Source organism: Thalassophryne amazonica, chromosome 1 (assembly GCF_902500255.1).
Source record: "Thalassophryne amazonica chromosome 1, fThaAma1.1, whole genome shotgun sequence".
Lineage (NCBI taxonomy): Eukaryota > Metazoa > Chordata > Actinopteri > Batrachoidiformes > Batrachoididae > Thalassophryne > Thalassophryne amazonica.
This window is the reverse complement of record NC_047103.1, coordinates 1,464,524-1,489,073: the sequence shown is the minus strand read 5'-3', so window position 1 is coordinate 1,489,073 and position 24,550 is coordinate 1,464,524. Positions and strand designations below refer to the sequence as shown.

The 24,550-nt window shown below is 46.2% G+C and overlaps 1 protein-coding gene across 1 annotated transcript in view; it reads right to left on the bottom strand.

Moving 5' to 3' along the window:
- Window positions 1-21,306: 21,306 nt before the first annotated feature.
- The window catches only part of LOC117518801 (chondrolectin-like), a 29,212-nt gene continuing 25,968 nt past the window's right edge, over window positions 21,307-24,550 (bottom strand). The window contains exons 2-3 of the mRNA XM_034180038.1: window positions 22,918-23,093; window positions 21,307-21,459 (exon numbers count right to left, since the gene is read on the bottom strand). Coding sequence (XP_034035929.1) covers window positions 21,307-21,459; window positions 22,918-23,093 — 329 coding nt within the window. The remainder of the gene's footprint in view (window positions 21,460-22,917; window positions 23,094-24,550) is intronic.

Sequence of the window (24,550 nt, the reverse complement as noted above, 5' to 3'; positions counted from 1 at the left end):
AGAATTTAAAATTCTTCTTCTTACTTATAAGGTTTTGAATAATCAGGTCCCATCTTATCTTAGGGACCTCATAGTACCATATCACCCCAATAGAGCGCTTCGCTCTCAGACTGCAGGCTTACTTGTAGTTCCTAGGGTTTGTAAGAGTAGAATGGGAGGCAGAGCCTTCAGCTTTCAGGCTCCTCTCCTGTGGAACCAGCTCCCAATTCAGATCAGGCAGACAGACACCCTCTCTACTTTTAAGATTAGGCTTAAAACTTTCCTTTTTGCTAAAGCTTATAGTTAGGGCTGGATCAGGTGACCCTGAACCATCCCTTAGTTATGCTGCTATAGACTTAGACTGCTGGGGGGTTCCCATGATGCACTGAGTGTTTCTTTCTCTTTTTGCTCTGTATGCACCACTCTGCATTTAATCATTAGTGATTGATCTCTGCTCTCTTCCACAGCATGTCTTTTTCCTGGTTCTCTCCCTCAGCCCCAACCAGTCCCAGCAGAAGACTGCCCCTCCTGAGCCTGGTTCTGCTGGAGGTTTCTTCCTGTTAAAAGGGAGTTTTTCCTTCCCACTGTCGCCAAGTGCTTGCTCACAGGGGGTTGTTTTGACCGTTGGGGTTTTACATCATTATTGTATGGCCTTGCCTTACAATATAAAGCGCCTTGGGGCAACTGTTTGTTGTGATTTGGCGCTATATAAATAAAATTGATTTGATTTGAATTGTGGATGCATTAGGATTTCGGCAATGCATTCTGGATTCGACGCACATTAGTGGAAATACCCTGGATGTTGTTCTCACACGTGGTATTGCTGTCACGAATATTGACATCATGCCTCTTACATCAGTGGTGTCTGATCACTCACTTATTAAGTTTACAGTTTCGCTGCCGTGTTTAGTGGAACAACAACCTTATATATTAACTCAGACTGAACTCGAAGCTAGACTGCCCGATGTCTTAGCTTCACATTTGACAAATACCCAGTCAGTAGACAGACTTGTGGATAGTTTAAACTCGGTGCTCAAAACTACACTCGACATGATTGCACCACTTGTGTTAAAACCACGCTCCCCCAAATCACAGTCACCTTGGTTCAATGATTATCTGCGTGACCTCAAGCATGAAGCAAGAGGTCTAGAATGGAAATGGCATCGTTCAAAATTAGAAGTATTTCACCTTGGGTGGCATGACGCTATCTTAGACTATAAGCATGCTACTGGCTACAAAGTGAACTTACTACTCTGATTTGATCAACAAAAACAAGCATAACTCAAAGTTCTTGTTCGACACGGTGGCAACACTTATGCATGGACAACCACCTGTAGTTCGCTCTCCTTTTACAGCACAAGATTTCCTGGATTACTTTGGGAAGAAAATAGAAGACATCAGGTTAAACATATCCCAGCATGCCTTAACCCAGCCACTACACCCTGCTATTGAGGTGGGCACCATTACTGAGGTATTACCTAGATTTACAGAATTTGATAGTATCTCACTAGGCGTGCTGACAAAACTCGTAATGTGAACAAAAAGCACAACCTGTTTATTTGATTCTATACCAACAAAACTGTTTAAGGACCTGTGGTCCACTCTTGGGCCGACTGTGCTGGAAATTATTAATCTTTCTTTAACTTCTGGATCTGTTTCCTAAATGTTTCAAATCTGCAGTGATTAAAACCATTACTTTTAAGAAACTAATCTTGACCCTAGTGTATTGACAAACTATCGGCCGATACAAATCTATCATTTTGCTCTAAAATTCTGGAAAAAGTGGTTTCACAGCAGCTCGTAGACAGTCTTACTGAGAATAATCTCTTTGAGCCACTGCAGTCTGCTTTTAGAAATATCATTCTACAGAGAACGGCTCTCACTAAAGTGGTGAATGATCTTCTGCTTACAATGGATTCGGACAACCACTACGGTTTCTGTTGCTGTTAGATCTCAGTGCTGCATTGATACAGTGGATCATCATATTCTACTTGATAGGCTGGAAAATCATTTTGGGATTACTGGGAGTGCCCTTGCATGGCTGACGTCATACTTGACCAGTCATTCTGTGTTTTGTACAGTAACACTACCTCTAACCTTAGTGACATGAAATTTGGGGTTCCACAGGGGTCTGTCTGAGGCCCCCTGCTTTTCTCCCTTTATATAGCACCCCTTGGGCACATATTGCAGCATTTTGGGATTACCTTTCACTGTTATGCAGATGATACTCAGTTATACATGTTGATAACTGCTGGTAATCTCGTTCACATAAAATCCTTAGAAGATTGTCTTGCAGCAGTGAGAAGCTGGATGTCTAGAAACTTCCTACTTTTAAACTCTGATAAGACTGAAGGATGGTTCTTGGTCCAGTGAGACATCGGCATCAATTTGACCAGTTAACACTCAGCCTCGGCTCGTGTGTCCTACATCAGACTGACAAAGTGAGGAACCTTGGGGTGATTTTTGATCCTTCGTTGTCCTTTGGCCTCCACATTAGAAATATTACTAGGACTACTTTCTTCCACCTGCGAAATATAGCGAAGATTCGTCCCATCCTGTCTATGGCTGATGCTGAGACCCTGATCCATGCATTTATCTCTTCTAGATTGGACTACTGCAATGTTCTATTTTCTGGTTTACCGCAGTCCAGCATTAGGGTCTCCAATTGGTTCAAAATGCTGCAGCCAGTCTTTTGACACGAAGCAGAAAGTTTGACCACATTACACCCATTTTGGCGTCTCTTCACTGGCTTCCTGTCCCAGTGAGATCAGATTTTAAGGTTCTGCTACTAACCAATAACAATTATTCATGGACTGGGCACCTCCCTATCTAGCTGACCTAATTAAACCTTACGTACTGGACCGGGCTTTACGTGCTCAGGGTGCAGGACTACTTTGTGTCCCTAAGGTGAATAAGAAGTCTGCGGCTGTGGCCTCAACTTTACCTAAATTCTGGGTCTTTTAGTGAAGTTTAGGGTTAGTAGCCGGGTGATCACCTAGTATTCTTCTGTTTTCTTGTGATTAATGCTGGCAAATTATACAGTATTTTTGGTCTTTCTGATGCCTGATTGTTTTTTCTCTGTTTAAGGTGCAGCTCCATCCAGAGATGGGAGTTGTATTCATGTTGGCGATCCTCCTGTCTGTGCGCAATAGCATTTTTGTTATTCGTCCGTGAATTGTTCTGTGAATTGTTCTGTAATTTGTGCTCTATCATGGCCAAGCAGAGGGTCACCCCTTTGAGTCTGGTCTGCTTGAGGTTTCTTCCTCAGAGAGGGGAGTTTTTCCTTACCACTGTTGCTCTGGGGGTTGGTAAGGTTAGACCTTACTGTGTGAAGCCTCTGAGGTACATCTGTTGTGATATTGGCACTATATAATTGAAAATAAATTGAAATTGAAAACAGACAAACACATTCACACCGACGGACGATTCAAGTCCACGCTAACCTTGCATGTCTTTGGATGTGGGAGAAAGTCGGAGCACCCGGAGCGAGCCTCCACAACACCGCAACACTCCACACAGAAGGACACAGGTGGGAATCGAACCCATCACCTTTCTCCCTGTGCCGCCTCCTCACAATATATTTTGCAAAAGGTTCTGAGGTTCACCCTCTGTGGACTCAGTGAGTCAGTGAGCTCCTGTGTACATGAATCACTTAATGTCAGTTTAATGGCCCCGGTCACACGAAGATTCCTGAACAAAGAGAAAAAAGTAAAAAAAAAGTCACAATTTGTTGAGAAAAGGTGGACGAATGAGCTTTATCACCAAACAGCCTGCGAAGCAAGAGCGCAAAAGGGACAAAACCGAAGCTAACGTTGATGGCGACACTTTAAATTAAACGCGCCTGGAGCCACAGCTGGAGCAGTTAAAATTACCCCCCAACACCACCTGCACGAAAATGTTTCAATTCTAGAAGCTCTGAAATGCAATCTGGGACTATTCCAGACAATAAACTGGAGTGAGTGCAGCATCCATTTAGTGAAGGAAAAAAAAACCCCACAACTTTCCTTATTCAGATTCATTCCAGTAGCATTCTGCTCTTACTAGGATGCAGCAGTTTTCTAGTTTGTCAGATAGTTCTGGAGGAAATCACTGAAGAAATTAACAAACTGAAAATATGCTTTGACTGAAACAAACTGTCATTAAATAAGACACGGATGAAGTGGAGGTGTGAGAGTCACTAGGTGTTCACAGGAAACACTTATTTAGTTCTGTATGTATGTATTTATTTATGTTCATTGTTAGTTGCTTTTATATTATTTTCTGTTGTGTTACTATTCAGGTTCTTTTTGCCTCTTTCTCTAAAATTGTATATAATAATCATTAGATTATTAATATATAAACAAAATTAAATTTAAGAAATATTACAATTTGAAAACAAATGCACCCGAACGTGAAGAGAGCTGCTTAATGCTAAGTGTTTAAACACTGAAAATGCCATAGACATGCTACAGCGTTAGCGTCGATCACCGTTTTTAAGTTATAAAATACATCTATCAACTGTTTCAGAAGACCATAACAGGTCGGTTTAACATAGAAAAGGTAAATAATACTCACAGAAGTATGCTCTTTAGGGTTTTAGGCGGGGGAAAATTAAGCGAAAGAAGAAAGAATAAACGAAGCAACAGGTCGAAGCATTGCTTCAATCTGTGAACCACTGCTTCGATCGGTTCACGGTTCAAAGCAAAGCCGCGCTGCAGAAAAGTTGATTACAGGCGCACATGACGTGAAATATATATATAAACATTAAACTGAAGCCAAGAGTAACGAGGCTGTTTGTTTTAAAAATGTAAGGAATAGAAAGTACAGATACTTGTGTGAAATGTAATGAGTAGAAGTCAGAAGTAGGCAGAAAAATAAGTAATGGAGTAAAGTATAGATACCTAAAAACTGTACTTAAGTACAGTAAAAGTATTTGTACTTCGTTACTTGACAACTCTGACTAAGCCATATATATATCTATATCTATATCTATCTATATATATATATATATAAGATATATATAGATAGATAGATATATAACAGAAAACTATCAAAAGGGAATAAATATGTGTAAAGATGACTGACTATCAGAACAGTAAATCAGTCCATGTGAACGCGCACTGACTCCCCATGTGCGGTTATTTCTACCGGCTGCAGCTGATCCACAACATGAATTCTGCCTTCAGAACAGCTCTTATATAATCATCTGAATCATCTACCTGTTGCCACACGTACATAAGGGCTGGATTGCCATTCCTACAGTCTATTGTTTATATTTAATAAAAATAATAAGTATACACAGGAGCAGCTGCTGACGTTGCATTCAAGTACTGTCGGAAATTACACAACTTTGTGTTTCAAATTCAGCAGGTGCTTGTGGCAAAATAATAAATTGTATCCACACAAAGATTAATTCTGGCCTATATAAGGTGCCTGAGCCCATTGGGGCTGAACCCCCCATTACAAAAAATCCAAGCAAACAGGCTGAGTTTGCCCAGTAATTTCTGACGGTACATGAACACAGCAGCAGCCTCTCACAACCGGCTTCTGTACTGTGTGAAAACATTCATCTGGTCGAACAAAGTCAAACTAAACTCTAACGTTACAAAACTAAGCAAATGATTTTAAAAAGGCAAGAACGACAGTAAAACAAAATACTGACGAACTGAGGTTTTCATTACCCTTCGATAAAATTTTCAACAGTTTAAACATCTGACAAAGTGCCAGCGCAGAAACAAAGCTGGGTGATCGTTTAGATGACAACCAAAGTCCAGATTTCTTGTTTTGTTTGGGCTTTGTTGCCCTTCGTTAAGTGCTGTGTGACTGGGCCATAAAATGTGGAGATGTTTGTGTCAGTGAAAGTTCTAGAAAGGAGACCTGTGCTTCAGCAGTGCTCTGAAATCTTCACCATTGTCTTTAACTCAACACCAATCAAAAACGTGCACGTGTGTTTCAAACTGTGTCTTCTAATTCACATTTCTGCTGCTCAGAGTACACTGACAGGATGTGAGGCCCTGCAGACCCCTGAGGGGAACCTCAGCCAAAGACCTTGACTCAGAGACTAACCTTTAAAATTCTTCATTATTATGATAGATGTTCTCATTTCAGGATTAAAGTCCTGAATTTAATCCTTGAGCTTAATCCTTGCTTCCTGGGTTACTGGTAGAACTGATTGTCAGATGTGGAGAATCTTTATGTTTGAAATAAATGGACTGGGACGTGTTCAAGAGTGCCACCAAGAGTCTGGATGAGTATGCAGAGGCTGTGATCTCATACAGTAGTGTTCAGAATAAGTGCTATGTGACTAAAAAGATGAATCCAGGTTTTGAGTATACAAGGTCTTTGAGAAAACTATCCGACCTTTTATTTTTTCAAAAACTATATGGATTTGAATCATGTGCGCTTGCATCAGACAAGCTTGAACCTTCGTGCGCATGCGTGAGTTTTTTCACACCTGTCGGTTTGCGTCATTCGCCTGTGGGCAGGCTTTGAGTGAGCACTGGTCCACCCCCCCGTCGTCGATTTTTATTGTTTAGGAATGGCGGAGCGACTGCCGCTTTATTCCATGAAACTTTTTTCATTTGGAAGATTCAGGTGGCTTTTGGTGAAAATTCTATCGGTATCACACGAGATTAAGGACCATTAAAACTGGATTAAAAACAGCCCACGGCGGCGGAGGCGCACCACGCCCGAGCGGCCATCGACAGGCTGGAACAAGCAGATCACTTCCAAATTTAAGGTTGATGCAGGACGTCGTGTGACTAGCAGAGAAGTTTCAGAAGAAGTCGGGATCAGCACTTTATCGGCACATTCCACTGTTAAAGGAGATTTTGTAATGAAAGACATGCGGACGGATTCGCGGCGTCACACGCAGCCGCTCATGGCGCGGACAAACAACACCTCCATGTTGGAAACCATTCGTAAGATTCAGACGGCTTTCGGTGGCTTTTCAGTCGAGTGAGTATCCGAGAAATTGTTTAAACAGCTGGGCATGTTCCAACTTGTCCTGTGACACTTCCAACCGGAGGTGTTGTTTGTCCGGCGTTATGAGCGGCTGCGTCGCGACGCGCGAATCCGTCCACACGTCTTTCATTACAAAATCTCCTTTAACAGTGGAATGTGCCGATAAAGTGCGATCCCGACCTCTTCTGAAACTTCTCTGCTCGTCACACGACGTCCTGCATCAACAGAGCCTTAAATTTTGGAAGTGATCTGCTCGTTCCAGCCTGTCGATGGCCGCTCGGGCGCGGTGCGCCCTCTGCCGCCGTGGGACATTTTTAATCCGGTTTTAATGGTCCTTAATCCATGTGATACCGATAGAATCTTCACCGAAGCCATCTGAATCTTCCAAATGCTTTCCATCTGGCTGTCTGGCAGAGTTTCTGAAAAAATTTTCATGGAACAAAGCGGCAGTCGCTCCGCCATTCCTTCTTCTTCTTCTTTGTCTTTCGGCTGTTCCCGTTAGGGGTCGCCACAGCAGATCAATCGTTTCCATCTCACCCTGTCCTCTGTATCTTCCTCTGTCTCACCAACCACCTGCATGTCCTCTCTCAGCACATCCATGAACCTCCTCTTTGGTCTCCATCCTCAGCATCTTTCTCCCTATATACCCTGGGTCCCTCCTCTGCACATGTCCAAACCATCTCAATCTCGCCTCTCTGACTTTGTCTCCAAACTGTCCCACCTGAGCTGTCCCTCTGATATGTTCATTCCTAATCTTGTCCATTCTTGTCACTCCCAAAGAATCTCAACATCTTCAGCTGTGCCACCTCCAGCTCTGCCTCCTGTCTTTTTGTTAGTGCCACTGTCTCTAAACCATACAACATAGCTGGTCTCACTACTGTTTTGTAAACTTTCCCCTTCACTCTTGCTGATATTCTTCGGTCACAAATCACTCCTGCCACCTTCTCCACCCACTCCACCCTGCCTGCACTCTCTTCTTCACCTCTCTACCACACTCTCCATTACTTTGAACAGTTGACCCCAAATATTTAAACTCATCTACTTTCACCACTCTACTCCTTGTAACTGCACTATTCCACTGGGCTCCCTCTCATTCACACACATGTACAGTCTCAGTCTTGCTTCTACTGACTTCCATTACCCTTCTCTCCAAAGCATATCTCCACTTCTCCAGACTAACTCAACTTGCTCTCTACTCTCACTACAGATCACAATGTCATCTGCAAACATCATAGTCCATGGGGACTCCTGTCTGATCTCATCTGTCAACCTGTCCATCACCACTGCAAACAAGAAAGGACTCAGAGCTGATCCTTGTGTAATCCCACCTCCACCTTGAATGAGTCTTCATTCCGACTGCACATCTCACTGCTGTCACACTATTCTTGTACATGTCCTGCACTACCCTAACATACTTCTCTGCCACTCCAGACTTCCTCATACAATGCCACAACTCTTCTCTTGGCACGCTATCAAAGCTTTTTCTAAGTCCACAAACACACAATGTAACTCTTTCTGTCCTTCTCTGTACTTTCCAACAGTATTCTCAGAGCAAACATTGCATCTGTAGTGCTCTTTCTCGGCATGAAACCATATTGCTACTCACAGATCTTCACCTGTTTTCTAAGCCTAGCTTCTACTGCTCTTTCCCATAACTTCATGCTGTGGCTGATCAGCTTTATGCCTCTGTAGTTACTGCAGCTCTGCACATCACCCTTGTTCTTGAAAATAGGAACCACACACTTCGTCTCCCCTCCTCAGGCATCCCTCACTTTCCAAGATTTTATTCAACAATCTGGTTAATAACTCTACTGCCACTCTCCTAGACATTTCCATGCCTCCATTGGAATGTCATTGGACCGACTGCCTTTCCACTCTTCATGCTCTTCATAGCAGCCCTCACTTCTTCCTTGCTAATCTCTTTTACTTCCTGATTTACTCTCACCACATCATCCAGCCTTTTCTCTCGCTCATTTCTTTATTCATCAACTCTTCAAAATATTCCCTCCACCTTCTCAGCACAACCCTCCTCACTTGTCAGCACATTACCATGCATCTTTTACCACCCTAACCTGCAGCACATCCTTTCCAGCTCTGTCCCTTTGTCTGGCCAATCGTACAAGTCCTTTTCTCCTTCCTTACTATTCAACTTCTTGTACAGCTTGCAATATGCCTTTTCCTTTGCTTTTGCCACTTCTCTTCTCACCTTACGCCGCATCACCTTGTACTCCTGTCTACTTTCTTCATCTCTCCGACTATCCCAAAACTTTTTCGCCAACCTCTTTCTCCTTATGCTTTCCTGGACCTCTTCATTCCACCACCAAGTCTCCCTGTCTTCCTTCCACTGTCCAGATGTCATACACCCAGTACTGCCCTAGCTGTCTCCCTCACCACATCTGCAGTACTTTCCAGTTGTCCAAAATTGCTTCCCCTCCAACTAGTGCTTCTGCGCTAAATTTCACACAACAGTCTTCCTCCTTCAGCTTCCACCATCTGATCCTTTGTTGAGCTCTCACTCTCTTCTTCTTCTTACCTCTAAAGTCATCCTACAAACAACCATCCTATGCTGTCTAGTGACACTCTCTCCTCTACCACCTTACAGTCTGTGATTTCTTTTAGCTTGCATCTCCTATAAGAATGTGTCCACCTGTGTGCACCTACCTCCACTCTTATATGTTACCCTGTGCTCCTCCCTTTTCTTAAAGTAGGTATTCAGCACACGCCATTTCCATCCTTTTTGCAAAATCAACTACCATCTGTCCTTCCCCATTCCTATCCTTGATACCATATCTACCCATTACTTCCTCATCACCTCTGATCCTTCACCAACATGCCCATTGAAGTCTGCTCCTATCACCACTCTTTCATGCTTGGGCACACTCTCCACCACCTCATCTAACACACTCCAGAAATCTTCTTTCTCCTTCATCTCACAACCTACCTGTGGGGCATATGCACTGATGATATTCATCATCACCCCTTCAATTTCCAACTTCACACTCATCACCCTGTCAGACACTCGCTTAACCTCCAACACACTTTTAACATACTCTTCCTTTAAAATGACCCCAACACCATTTCTCTTCCTGTCCTCACCATGGTACAACAACTTGTACCCACCGCCGATGCTCCTGCCTTACTTCCCTTCCACTTGGTCTCTTGCACACACAATATGTCTACCTTTCTCCTCTCCATCATATCAGCCAGCCTCTCCCTTTACCAGTCATACTACCAACATTCAAAGTCCCCACTCTCTTTCCACCCTTCTAGTTTTCTTCTTCTCCCACTGTTTTACGCCGGATGCCCTTCCTGACGCAACCCTCCTCATTTATCCGGGCTTGGGACCGGCACTCAGAATGTACTGGCTGCACACCCCATGTGGCTGAGTTTCGCTCCGCCATTCCTAACAATAAAAATCCGACGAGGGCGTGGACCAGTGCTCACTCAAAGCCTGCCCACAGAATGACGTAACTGACAGGCGTAAAAACTCACACATGCGCACAAAGGTTCAAGCTTGTTAGTGTCGACGCGGGTTGAGGAGCGGACCTGCGTCAGATGGAACCCAGCTACAAATAACCAGAAACGGTTCCAAAACAATATATTTATTACACCCACTGTGCATAAGGTGTAAAAAAACAAAAACAGCATCCCTCTGGTGGAGTGACTGTTGCACGCTCTCCAGCGCCCGCAAGGATCAAAGCCCGCGCTCCTGGACTCACTACCACCGCCAAACACCCCCCAGTGGACACGACAAACCGACTCTCTGTGAAGCAAAGAAGAGGTGAGGTAAGTCAGCATTACAACAATCTTTCAAAAGACACACACTATCAGCAACACATTCAGGTCGGTATCTTTTTTAACTTTAGCAAATGAGCAGCTTCTCACAACAGTGGAGTCACTTATCCGCACGCCACAGCAGTGAGAAGCTGCACAATTCTCATCACAATTCAAGTATACTGTGTAATAAACACCAAGTTACTATCAACAATTAATCAAACACTTAATTACCTTTAATGTGTGCTGACAGCATGTGTCCTCACCCTTCCTTGCTTCACGGCTCGATGTGTCAAACCCAGCGCGTTCCTCAGCGTCTCACAAACGAACATCACAAGGTCGAGTTCCCGGCAGTTCTGCTTGAATCACACATGACTTAATGCAGAACGCATCCATTATCTGCTTCAGCTGAAAGTCTTAAGGTTGCATGTGAGCACCATTCACAGTGCTACACATGATGTTTGATGAGGGTGAGGACTCTTCAGCCAGCACCTTCTCCACAGACAAATCAGTTTCCATGCCACCTGAAGCAAAGAAAAGAAAAGAACACCAAAATATGCAGCCACACCCCCCAACACACAACAAAGCTTGTCTGATGCAAGCGCACATGATTCAAATCCATATAGTTTTTGAAAAAAATAAAAAGGTTGATACTTTTCTCACAGACCTCGTATTTCTTATTGTTACATCAATCAATCAATCAATTTTTTATATAGCGCCAAATCACAACAACAGTTGCCCCAAGCGCTTTATATTGTAAGGCAAGGCATACAATAATTATAAAACCCCAACGTCAAAACGACCCCCTGTGAGCAAACACTTGGCTACAGTGGAAGGAAAAACTCCCTTTTAACAGGAAGAAACCTCCAGCAGAACCAGCTCAGGAGGGCAGTCTTCTGCTGGGACTGGTTGGGGCTGAGGGAGAGAACCAGGAAAAAGACATGCTGTGGAGGGGAGCAAGATCAATGACTAATGATTAAAACAGAGTGGTGCAACAGAGCAAAAGAGAAAGAACAGTGCATCATGGGAACCCCCAGCAGTCTACGTCTATAGAAGCATAACTAAGGGATGGTTCAGGTCACCTGATCCAGCCCTAACTATAAGCTTTAGCAAAAGGAAAGTTTTAAGCCTAATCTTAAAAGTAGAGAGGGTGTCTGTCTCCCTGATCTGAATTGGGAGCTGGTTCCACAGAGACCTGAAAGCTGAAGGCTCTGCCTCCCATTCTACTCTTACAAACCCTAGGAACTACAAGTAAAGATCATTTGTAACCTTCACTAATGCTGTTTCTGTACTATGATGAATTCTAAACCTGACTGAAACTCTTCAAATAGACCATTCCTCTGCAGATGATCATTAGCTGTTTTACAACTACCCTTTCAAGAATTTTTGAGAGAAAAGGAAGGTTGGAGATTGGCCTATAATTAGCTAAGATAGCTGGGTCAAGTGATGGGTTTTTAAGTATGGTTTAATTACTGCCACCTTAAAAGCCTGTGGTACATAGCCAACTAACAAAGATAGATTGATCATATTTAAGATCGAAGCATTAAATAATGGTAGGGCTTCCTTGAGCAGCCTGGTAGGAATGGGGTCTAATAAACATTTGATGGTTTGGATGAAGTAACTAATGAAAATAACTCAGACAGAACAATCGGAGAGAAAATCTAACCAATACCGGCATCACTGAAAGCAGCCAAAGATAACAATACGTCTTTGGGATGGTTATGAGTAATTTTTTCTCTAATAGTTAAATTTTGTTAGCAAAGAAAGTCATGAGTCATTACTATTAAAGTTAATGGAATACTCAGCTCAATAGAGCTCTGACTCTTTGTCAGCCTGGCTACAGTGCTGAAAAGAAACCTGGGGTTGTTCTTATTTTCTTCAATTAGTGATGAGTAGAAGATGTCCTAGCTTTACGGAGGGCTTTTTTATAGAGCAACGACTCTTTTTCCAGGCTAAGTGAAGATCTTCTAAATTAGTGAGACGCCATTTCCTCTCCAACTTACGGGTTATCTGCTTTAAGCTACGAGTTTGTGAGTTATACCACGGAGTCGGCACTTCTGATTTAAAGCTCTCTTTTTTAGAGGAGCTACAGCATCCAAAGTTGTCTTCAATGAGGATGTAAAACTATTGATGATATACTCTATCTCACTTACAGAGTTTAGGTAGCTACTCTGCACTGTGTTGGTATATGGCATTAGAGAACATAAGAAGGAATCATATCCTTAAACCTAGTTACAGCGCTTTCTGAAAGACTTCTAGTGTAATGAACTTATTCCCCACTGCTGGGTAGTCCATCAGAGTAAATGTAAATGTTATTAAGAAATGATCAACAGAAGGGAGTTTTCAGGGAATACTGTTAAGTCTCTTCTATTTCCATACCATATGTTGTGTGGCCGCTGAAGAGGAGGTACTGCTGGCCCACCACCACCAGAGGGCGCCCTGTCTGGATGCGGGCTCCAGGCACCAGGGCGCCGCCGCCTCACAGGAGCAGCCGGGGTGACAGCTGTCACTTATCGCCTACGACAGCTGTCACCAATCATCTGATCAGCAGTGGTATATCAGCAAGACGACATCTCCACCTCTTTGCCGAGATATCGCTCTACCTAGGAGGTACAGTACTCAGCCGACTGTGTTGTCTTTTTGACATTAACACTTTGTTACTTTTGTGCGTTAAATAGCAGACATTCTTCCGACGAGAGGTGGAGGTGGTTTTCCCCCGCCATAACGGTTGCTGGGTCAAACGCACCCACATTTAACTGTTTTTGTTCCTCGCCAGCAGTACCAGATCCGACACGCGGAGGCAGTGGCCACCTGGGAGTTCGGGACTTGGCGGCTCCAGTATTCCCGGGGTTCGGTGGCGGAGGAATCGTGTGGTTCCGGTTCTCTGCTTTGGACAGACGTCTCTTATCTTCGAGCCTGCCCACGTGACACTTTTGTGAATTGACTTCTTTGTCTATTGTTGTAATCTGTTGTGTTTGTTGTGCTTATTCACACAGTAAAGTGTTGTTATTTGACTTCCTCCATTGTCCGTTCATTTGCGCCCCCTGTTGTGGGTCCGTGTTCCTACACTTTCCCAACAGGATATCTCGGCCAGCATCATGGACTCCGAGGGGCGTCACCCGGCTGTTGAACGACCATGGGAAGCAGGAGCGCAGGCGTCTGCAGGAGACGTGATTGGTGAGCTGCAGCACATTCTCACCGCCTTTATGGCTCGGTTGGATCAAATGACTGAGCAAAACATCCTCCTGAACCGCAGGTGGAGGCTCTCTCCGCACAGATGGCGGCAAGCGCTCAGGGCTGCTGCAGCTCGTCCTCCTGCCGACCCTGTGCAGGATATAAACGTTCCAGTGGTGGTTCAACAACCCCTCCCACCATCCCCTGAAGCATACATAAGCCCTCCTGAGCCGTACGGAGGTTGTGTGGAGACGTGCGCGAATTTTCTTATGCAGTGTTCGCTCGTCTTCGCACAACGTCCCGTCATGTACGCGTCAGATACTAGTAAAATAGCTTATGTGATTGCTCTGCTTCGGGGTAAAGCACCGCCTGGGCTACGGCGCTCTGGAACAAACTCACGGTTTTATCAGCATACACTGGGTTTGTGGGGGAGTTCAGAACAGTGTTTGATCACCCTAACAGAGGAGAGACCGCTTCAACCGTGCTGCTGTCAATGAGACAGGGACCGCGAGAGTGCAGCCGCTTATGCAGTCAACTTCCGCATCGCGCTGCGAGGTCCGGCTGGAATACGTTGCGCTCCGCGCCGCCTTCATAAACGACTGTCGTTGGTTCTGAAGGAGCAGCTGGTAGCTAAGGAGGAACCGCGGGATTTAGATGGGCTTATCGTCTCGTTATACGTTTAGACAATCGGTTGGAGGAACGCCGTCGGAGCGAGGCGAAGGACGTGACCGATACGCGCCACCCCTCTCCCTTCCGGGTTCGAAAAGGGGCCGCCCTCCCCACGCTCCACAGCCGCGCTTTGTGGGTCAACAGCTCCCCCTGCTGACGTTGTTAGGGAAACGCACAGGGCCAAAATGGGAGGCTGATCCGTGGAGTGTTTTTCCTGCAGCTCAACTGAGCACACACAGAAACTGCCCCAAACGGCCAAAACGACAACACTCGCCCTTAGAGACTGGGCTAAGGGGGGTCAAACATTCAAGTGAGACACCACAAATTGCCACACGACTCCCATCACAATCCTGAGCGGGGATTTAACCCTTCAAGCCCGAGCACTGGTGACACGGGTCAGAAGGGAATCTGCTAGACAGCAGATGGGCAAGGGAGGTAGGGCTCCCTCTGGTGGCGCTTCCTTCGCCGTTGCAGGTGCGGGCACTAGATGGCACCCTCCTCCCTTTACTCCACACACAAGACACAACCAATAACTCTGGGGTGTCTGGAAACCACCGGGAGAGATTGAGTTTTTTGTAACTCCTTCTACCTCCCGCGTGATTTTGGGCATCCCATGGATGTTGAAGCACAATCCCCGGATTGATTGGCCGTCTGGGGTGGTGGTTCAGTGGAGCGAAACCTGCCATCGGGGGTTTTAGGATCCTCGGTTCCTCCTGGTTCACAGGCTAAGGAGTCAAAGTCCCTCCCAATCTGACGGCAGTGCCGGTTGAGTACCACGATCTTGCTGACGTCTTCAGTAAGGATCTGGCACTCACCCTTCCCCCGCACCGTCCGTACGATTGTGCCATTGATTTGGTTCCAGGCGCTGAGTTCCCGTCCAGCAGGCTGTACAACCTCTCACGACCTGAGCGCGAATCAATGGAGACCTACATCCGGACTCATTAGCTGCCGGGCTGATCCGGAACTCCACCTCCCCGATGGGGGCAGGTTTCTTTTTTGTGGGCAAAAGATGGCGGACTCCGTCCATGTATTGATTACAGGGGGCTGAATGAGATTACGGTTCGCAACCGATACCCGTTGCCATTGTTAGATTCCGTGTTCACCCCCCTGCATGGAGCCAAATCTTTACTAAGCTGGATCTTAGAATGCGTATCACCTGGTTCGGATCCGGAAGGGAGACGAATAGAAGACGGCATTTAACACCCCATTAGGTCACTTTGAGTACCTGGTCATGCCGTTCGGCCTCACCAACGCCCCCCGACGTTCCAAGCCTTGGTTAACGACGTCTTGCGGGACTTCCTGCACCGATTCATCTTCGTATATCTGGACGATATTCTCATCCTTTCTCCGGATCCTGAGACCCATGTCCACATGTACGTCAGTCCTGCAGCGTTGTGTTAAGAGCCGACTGTTTGTGAAGGGCGAGAAGTGCGAGTTTCACCGCACGTCTTTGTCCTTCCTGGGGTTTATCATCTCCTCTAACTCCGTCGCCCCTGATCCGGCCAAGGTTGCGGCGGTGAGAGATTGGCCCCAACCACAAGCCGTAGGAAGCTGCAACAGTTCCTCGGCTTCGCTAATTTCTATAGGAGGTTCATTAAGGGCTACAGTCAGGTAGTTAGCCCCCTGACAGCCCTGACCTCTCCAAAAGTCCCCTTCACCTGGTTGGATCGGTGCGAAGCCGCGTTCAAGGAGTTGAAACGACGGTTTCTCTACTGCGCCAGTTTTGGTGCAGCCCGACCCTATCCGCCAGTTCATGGTTGAAGTGGACGCCTCTGACTCAGGGATAGGAGCCGTGCTGTCCCAGAGCGGAGAGACCGATAAGGTACTTCACCCGTGTGCCTACTTTTCACGCAGGTTGACCCCGGCTGAACGGAACTATGACGTCGGCAATCGAGAACTGCTTGCGGTGAAAGAGCTCTTGAAGAGTGGAGACATCTGTTGGAGGGAACGTCCGTGCAATGCACGGTTTTCACTGACCGCCGGAACCTGGAGTATATCAGGACCGCCAAGCGGCTGAACCCCAGGCAAGCCCGCTGGTCACTGTTCTTCGCCGTTTTGACTTCCGATCACCTACCGCCCTGGGACCAAAACCAGAGATCGGATGCCTTGTCCCGGGCATGAAGACAAAGTCAAAACGGAGTTGTCGGATCCACCGGAACCTATCATCCCGGAGTCCGCTATCGTGGCCACCCTGCCTGGAGTACCCATTTGGCCTGGATCGAGTATGCCCATAACAGCCAGTGTCTTCAGCCACCGGCCTCTCCCCTTTTGAGGTGTGTCTGGGTATCAGCCCCCGTTGTTTCCGGTGGTTGAGGGAGAGGTCGGTGTGCCCTCGTCCAGGCCCACCTGCGGAAGTGCCGTCGGGTGTGGCATGCCGCCCGTTCTGCTTTGCTAAAGGCCCGGACGAGGACAAAAGTCCTGCAGACCGTCGGCGGACCCTGGCCCCTGCGTATCGGCCAGGGCAGGAGGTGTGGTTGTCCACAAAGGACATTCCCCTGAAAGTGGACTCCCCTAAACTACAGGACCGTTACATCGGTCCCTTCAGAATCTTAAGGTCATCAGTCCAGCCGCAGTGAGGCTTCAGCTTCCGGCCTCACTGCGGATCCATCCTGTTTTCCATGTGTTCCGGATAAAGCCGCATCACACCTCACCCCTCTGTGCTCCGGGTCCGGCGCCGCCTCCTGCCCGGATCATCGATGGCGGGCCGGCTTGGACTGTGCGCCGGCTCTTGGATGTCCGTAGATGGGCCGGGGCTTCCAGTATTTGGTGGACTGGGAGGGGTACGGACCCGAAGAACGCTCCTGGGTGAAGAGGAGCTTCATCCTGGACCCGGCCCTCCTGGCCGATTTCTACCGCCGCCACCCGGACAAGCCTGCGGCGCCAGAGGCGCCCGTTGAGGGGGGGTCCTGTTGTGTGGGCCGCTGAAGAGGAGGTACTGCTGGCCCACCACCACCAGAGGGCGCCCTTCTGGAGTGCGGGCTCCAGGCACCAGAGGGCGCTGCCGCCCCTCACAGGAGCAGCCGGGGTGACAGCTGTCACTTATCGCCTACGACAGCTGTCACCAATCATCTGATCAGCAGTGGTATATCAGCAAGACGACATCTCCACCTCTTTGCCGAGATATCGCTCTACCTAGAGGTACAGTACTCAGCCGACTGTGTTGTCTTTTTGACATTAACACTTTGTTACTTTTGTGCGTTAAATAGCAGACATTCTTCCGACGAGAGGTGGACGTTTTTCCCCCCTACGGGTTGCTGGGTGCAAACGCACCCACATTTAACTGTTTTTTCGTTCCTCGCCAGCAGTACCAGATCCGACACGCGGAGGCAGTGGCCACCTGGGAGTTCGGGACTTGGCAGCTCCAGTATTCCCGGGTTCGGTGGCGGAGGAAATCGTGTGGTTCCGGTTCTGCTTTGGACAGACGTCTCTTATCTTCGAGCCTGCCCACGTGACACATTTTGTGAATTGACTTCTTTGTCTATTGTTGTAATCTGTTGTGTTTGTTGTGCTTATTCACAGTAAGTGTTGTTTTTGACTTCCTCCATTGTCCGTTCATTTGCGCCCCCTGTTGTGGGTCCGTGTTCCTACACTTTCCCACACCATAAGTCATAACAAGATCTAAGATATGATTAAAGTGGTGGTGGACTCATTTACTTTTTGAGCAAAACCAATAGAGTCTAATAATAGATTAAATGCAGTGTTGAGGCTGTCATTCTCAGCATCTGTGTGGATGTTAAAATCGCCCACTATAGAAACTCACAGTAACGACCAGGTGGACGATAGATAATAACAAATAAACTGGTTTTTGGGACTTCCAATTTGGATGGACAAGACTAAGAGTCAGCTTTCAAATGAATTAAAGCTCTGTCTGGGTTTTTGATTAATTAATAAGCTGGAATGGAAGATTGCTGCTAATCCTCCACCCCGGCCCGTGCTACGAGCATTCTGACAGTTAGTGTGACTCGGGGGTGTTGACTCATTTAAACTAACTATTCATCCTGCTGTAACCAGGTTTCTGTAAGGCAGAATAAATCAATATGTTGATCAATTATTATATCATTTACCAACAGGGACTTAGAAGAGAGAGACCTAATGTTTAATAGACCACATTTAACTGTTTTAGTCTGTGGTGCAGTTGAAGGTGCTATATTATTTTTTCTTTTTGAATTTTTATGCTTAAATAGATTTTTGCTGGTTATTGGTGGTCTGGGAGCAGGCACCGTCTCTACGGGGATGGGGTAATGAGGGATGGCAGGGGAGAGAAGCTGCAGAGAGGTGTGTAAGACTACAACTCTGCTTCCTGGTCCCAGCCCTGGATAGTCACGGTTTGGAGGAGTTAAGAAAATTGGCCAGATTTCTAGAAATGAGAGCTGCTCATCCAAAGTGGGATGGATGCCGTCTCTCCTAACAAGACCAGGTTTTCCCCAGAAGCTTTGCCAATTATCTATGAAGCCCACCTCATTTTTTGGACACCACTCAGACAGCCAGCAATTCAAGGAGAACATGCGGCTAAACATGTCACTCCCCCTCTGATTGGGGATGGGCCCAGAGAAAACTACAGAGTCCGACATTGTTTTTGCAAAGTTACACACCGATTTAATGTTAATTTTAGTGACCTCCGATTGGCGTAACCGGGTGTCTTTACTGCCGACGTGAATTACAATCTTACCAAATTTACGCTTAGCCTTAGCCAGCAGTTTCAAATTTCCTTCAATGTCGCCTGCTCTGGCCCCCGGAAGACAATTGACTATGGTTGCTGGTGTCGCTAACTTCACATTTCGCAAAACAGAGTCGCCAATAACCGAGTTTGATCCTCGCGGGTGTGTCGTTGAGTGGGGAAAAACGGTTAGAGATGTGAACGGGTTGGTGGTGTACACGGGGCTTCTGTTTAGGGCTACGCTTCCTCCTCACAGTCACCCAGTCAGCCTGCTTTCCCGCTGCTCGGGATCTGCCAGGGGTAACTAACGGCGGCTAAGCTACCTTGGTCCGCACCGACTACAGGGGCCTTGCTAGCTGTAGAATTTTCCACGGTGCGGCCGAGTCTCCAATTCGCCCAACCTGGCCTCCAAAGCTACGAATAAGCTACACTTATTACAAGTACCGTTACTGCTAAAGGAGCCGAGGAATAACTAAACATTTCACACCCAGAGCAGAAAAGTGCGGGAGAGACAGGAGAAGCCGCCATGCTAAACCGGCTAAGAGCTAGTAGCTACGCTAAGCTAGCGGATTCCTAAAAACACACAAAGTGAATAATGTGTAAATAATTTAGAGGTGATTCAGCAGAAGGAGTGCTTTAGTTAAGGCACGTAAAGATTACACTGGGAAACAAATCGTAATCTAGATAACTAGATAAATCTAACTGCGCAGATTAAACAGCTAACAGATACAGAAAAACACCGCTGTGCTCCGGAACAGGAAGTGATACAATACCGCAGTGAGCCAACCACTGGGAAACAAGGTACCAGTAGATTCAGTAGATTCTCACAATCCAACAAGACCAAGCATTAATGATATGCACCCTCTTAAGGCTATAAAATTGGGCTATTAGTAAAAAAAAGTAGAAAAGGGGTGTTCACAATAATAGTAGTGTGGCATTCAGTCAGTGAGTTTGTCAGTTTTGTGGAACAAACAGGTGTGAATCAGGTGTCCCCTATTTAATGATGAAGCCAGCACCTGTTGAACATGCTTTTGTCTTTGAAAGCCTGAGGAAATGGGACGTTCAAGATATTGTTCAGAAGAACAGCATAGTCTGATTAAAAAGTTGATTGGAGAGGGGAAAACCTATACGCAGTTGCAAAAATTATAGGCTGTTCATCTACAATGATCTCCAATGCTTTAAAATGGACAAAAAACCAGAGACACGTGGAAGAAAACAGAAAACAACCATCAAAATGGATAGAAGAATAACCAGAATGGCAAAGGCTCACCCATTGATCAGCTCCAGGATGATCAAAGACAGTCTGGAGTTACCTGTAAGTGCTGTGACTATTAGAAGATGTCCACCTCAGACATGGGGTGGGGAGCTGTGTGGTTGTCCAGTTCTGTCTCTGGATAGTCTGGCAGAGGGATTACATTTTATGGCTCACACTCACACACCAGCAGCTCTGTTCTCTCTCCAAGTATCCACAGACCCTTCACTTTTTGTCACCCTCCCCTCTGGCAGACAGCTGAGGTCCATCAGGACTAAAACCTCAAGACACAAAAACAGCTTCTGTCTGCAGCGAGACTTATAAATAATGCCAGGGACCCCCACTTACCCTGCCTCCCCCCACACCACAAAGTACAGATTGGTCGTCCCTACACTGAAAGCTACTGTACGCCTGTACTCCAATCATATGCTTCTGCACAGTCCCATCCCACTACGTTATATTTATATTTATTTAACAGTGAATATCATATTGCCGATCTGACTCTCTTACTTCTAACACTTTTTTATTTTCCTGTTCTTATTGTTTATGCACCGATAGCACCAGATCAAATTCCTTGTATGTGAGAACTTACTTGCCAATAAATTGGATTCTGATTCAGATCATTTTCCATGTAGTCTTGGTTTTATATTTTAGTTGCATGATGACATTTAACTGCCAACATCAAAATACTGCAACTATTGACATGTAAGTTAATGGGCAACACCATCAGACATGGGGGTGAGGGGCTCCGCTGTCCACCTCAGACACGGGGTGAGGGGCTCCGCTGTCCACCTCAGACACGGGGTGAGGGCTCCGCTGTCCACCTCAGACACGGGGGTGAGGGGCTCCGCTGTCCACCTCAGACACGGGGGTGAGGGGCTCCGCTGTCCACCTCAACACAGGGGTGAGGGGCTCCGCTGTCCACCTCGGACACGGGGTGAGGGGCTCCGCTGTCCACCTCAGACATGGGGTGGGGAGCTGTGTGGTTGTCCAGTTTCTGTCTCTGGATAGTCTGGCAGAGGGATTACATTTTATGGCTCACACTCACACACCAGCAGCTCTGTTAGGATGTATGTAAATTGTTAATCTGTAGGTTTCCTCAAACGTATCTGCATGAAGTGAGTTCTTGAGGGTCCTCAGGAAGACCCGTATTTGGTTCAGGGACATCTGGAAATGATTGAACCGCTGTGGCCCGGGCTGAATATCCAAAAAGCCCAACCCTCATTCTGAAGCGAGTCTGCTGACATCATCAGGAAGACGGTTTTTGGAAGTGACGTTTCTATAAGAAGACTAAAGCTGAATAATGGTTTTTGAACTGCAGTGAATTACTGCAGCGAGTGAAAGCGCCTCACACGCAGGCGGAGCTACTTTATGTGATTAGCTGGATTCTCTTCTGCACCATCATCACTTTAGTCCCGTTAAATCCACTAAAGAGCTCCATATATATCTGTCGGCCATCAGCCTCTTCCTCTCTGCTCCTTGGCGTTTGGCTCCCTCTGACCCAACGTTTCCTTCTGAAGATGCTGAGAGAAAACCTGCAGCATCCTCACAAGACCGTTTAGACGTTGATTAATTCATCAAAGAACCCGTTTGAAATCATCCTCTGGAGGCATCAGCACTGAGAACACAACATGCTCATCGTTAACTCTGACGTCCTGCCAGGTGGTCTTTGTCATATTTGGACATAATGGACACACGGACACACACACACACACACACCCTGCCCCTCTGAAAACCATTGATGATGTTTTACATATAATACTGGAGGGACATTTAAAAGTAACACATCCCTTAGGAGGTTCAAGCAGCAGGAAGTAAACGCAGTCCTACGACACCCTGGACACCAGCCCCAAACAACCACAAACACCCGACTGTCCGGGTGTCCAAATGCCCTGTTTTCCCAGGACATGTCCTGTTTTCATGTCCTGTCCTGGCCATCCTGGGATTTTTAGAAAGTCATGAAAATCCTCTGGTTTTCATTGTTTTTCATCTTTGAGAATCTTTGAGTAAACTTTGAGTATCATTTGAGTATGTCATTGCCGGCTGAGTGTCCTGGTTTTCGGTGATCAAAATATGGTCAGCCTCCAAATGTCCAGCAACGTTTACAGCAACAGATTGCTGACACTGAGCTGCAACTTTCTGAACAAACCAACACTTGGGGTCCTCGTCCCAGACGCTGGTTCTGGACTGACGGAAACTGACTGGGGAATCTGGATCACCTCCAAAATTCAGTGGAGTCTTCCATGGTCTAATATTTACATGTGGTGAAACTTTTGTCAAAATCTGTGCAGTAGATTTGATATAATCCTGCTAAAAGTTCAGACAAATAAATAAATTTTACTACGTCCTCGGCGGACGTAATAAGAGTTTGCTGCTGTCTAAATATGTCAAATCTACAAACTGTGGTTTAATAAAGATCTAAGGTTGTGGGGACAGAGACGCCTGCCATGGATTTGGGTCAGACTCTCACCTGCAGTAAGTTTTCGATGTCTTTCTGCTCAGTGAGACTCTCGATGCTGAGCAGTGAACCACCGTCCATCTCACAGGCCTGAAACGCCTCCCAGAATGCAATGCGGCTTGACACGTCATGGAAGTATGCAATCTTATAGCACGACCGCTCCAGACCATCCAAACACACCGTCTGACCTGAGACACAACCACAGAACCAAAACATCCTTCATCTTTTCTCCTCATCAACTGTGTCCCCTCTCTGCTCCTTAGGACTCGTCCTCCTCCAATCAAGGCAAAGACTGTTTGTTTTTTGCTTCTCTGTTTGTTTTTTGGTCACAATATTCAACAGACATCAGGTTTCAGTGCATCTTTACTTTTTTTTTCCCTCCTCAGTAACATCCATCGATCCATTTTCTATACCCGCTTACTCCAATTAAGGGTCACGCCGAGTCATAGGGCGTGAGGTGGGTTCACCCTGAACAGGACACCAATCTGACGCAGGGCCACAAACAAAAATATCACTCGTTTGAGCATCTGATTCTCTGCTCTGCTCAGGATATTATACATTGCCAAGGTCAGAAGAATAAAAATCATCATATTACTTTGTCATTGTACATAGGCATCCTGGCCCATATTCTGAATTCTTAGATGAATTTGGTGCATTCATCTCTAACTTGTCAACTAGTGTAGATAACATTCTGATCATTGGTGACTTTAACATTCATATAAATAAGCCTTCTGATCCCCTCTGGAAATCATTTATGGACTGGTGGTTGGCTCTCACTGCGGTATTGAATCACTTAATGTTCCGGAGCACAGCGGTGTTTTGCTGTATCTGTTAGCTGTTTAATCCTCGCAGTTAGATTGATCTAGTTAACTAGATAATGATGTTTTTCACAGTGTAATCTTCACGTGCCTTAACTAAAGCACTCCCTCTGCTGAATCACCTCTAAATTATTTACACATTATTCACTTTGTGTGTTTTTAGGAATCCGCTAGCTTAGCGCAGCTACTAGATCTTAGCCGATTTAGCATGGCGGCTTCTCCTGTCTCTCCCGCACTTTTCTGCTCTGGGTGTGAAATGTTTAGTTATTCCTCAGCCTCCTTTAGCAGTAATGGTACTTGTAATAAGTGTAGCTTATTCGTAGCTTTGGAGGCCAGGCTGGGTGAACTGGAGACTCGGCTCCGCACCTTGGAAAATTCTACAGCTAGCCAGGCCCGTAGTTGGTGCGGACCAAGGTAGCTTAGCCGCCGTTAGTTTCCCTCCCGGCAGATCCCGAGCAGCCGGGAAAGCAGGCCGACTGGGGACTGTGAGAAGAAGCGTAGTTCTAAACAGAAGCCCCGTGTACACCGCCAACCCGTTCACATTTCTAACCGTTTTTCCCCACTCGACGACACACCCGCCAAGAATCAAACTCTGGTTATTGGCGACTCTGTTTTGAGAAATGTGAAGTTAGCGACACCAGCAACCATAGTCAATTGTCTTCTGGGGGCCAGAGCAGGCGACATTGAAGGAAATTTGAAACTGCTGGCTAAGGCTATCCGTAAATTTGGTAAGATTGTAATTCACGTCGGCAGTAAGACACCCGGTTACGCCAATCGGAGGTCACTAAAATTAACATTGAATCAGTGTGTAACTTTGCAAAAACAAT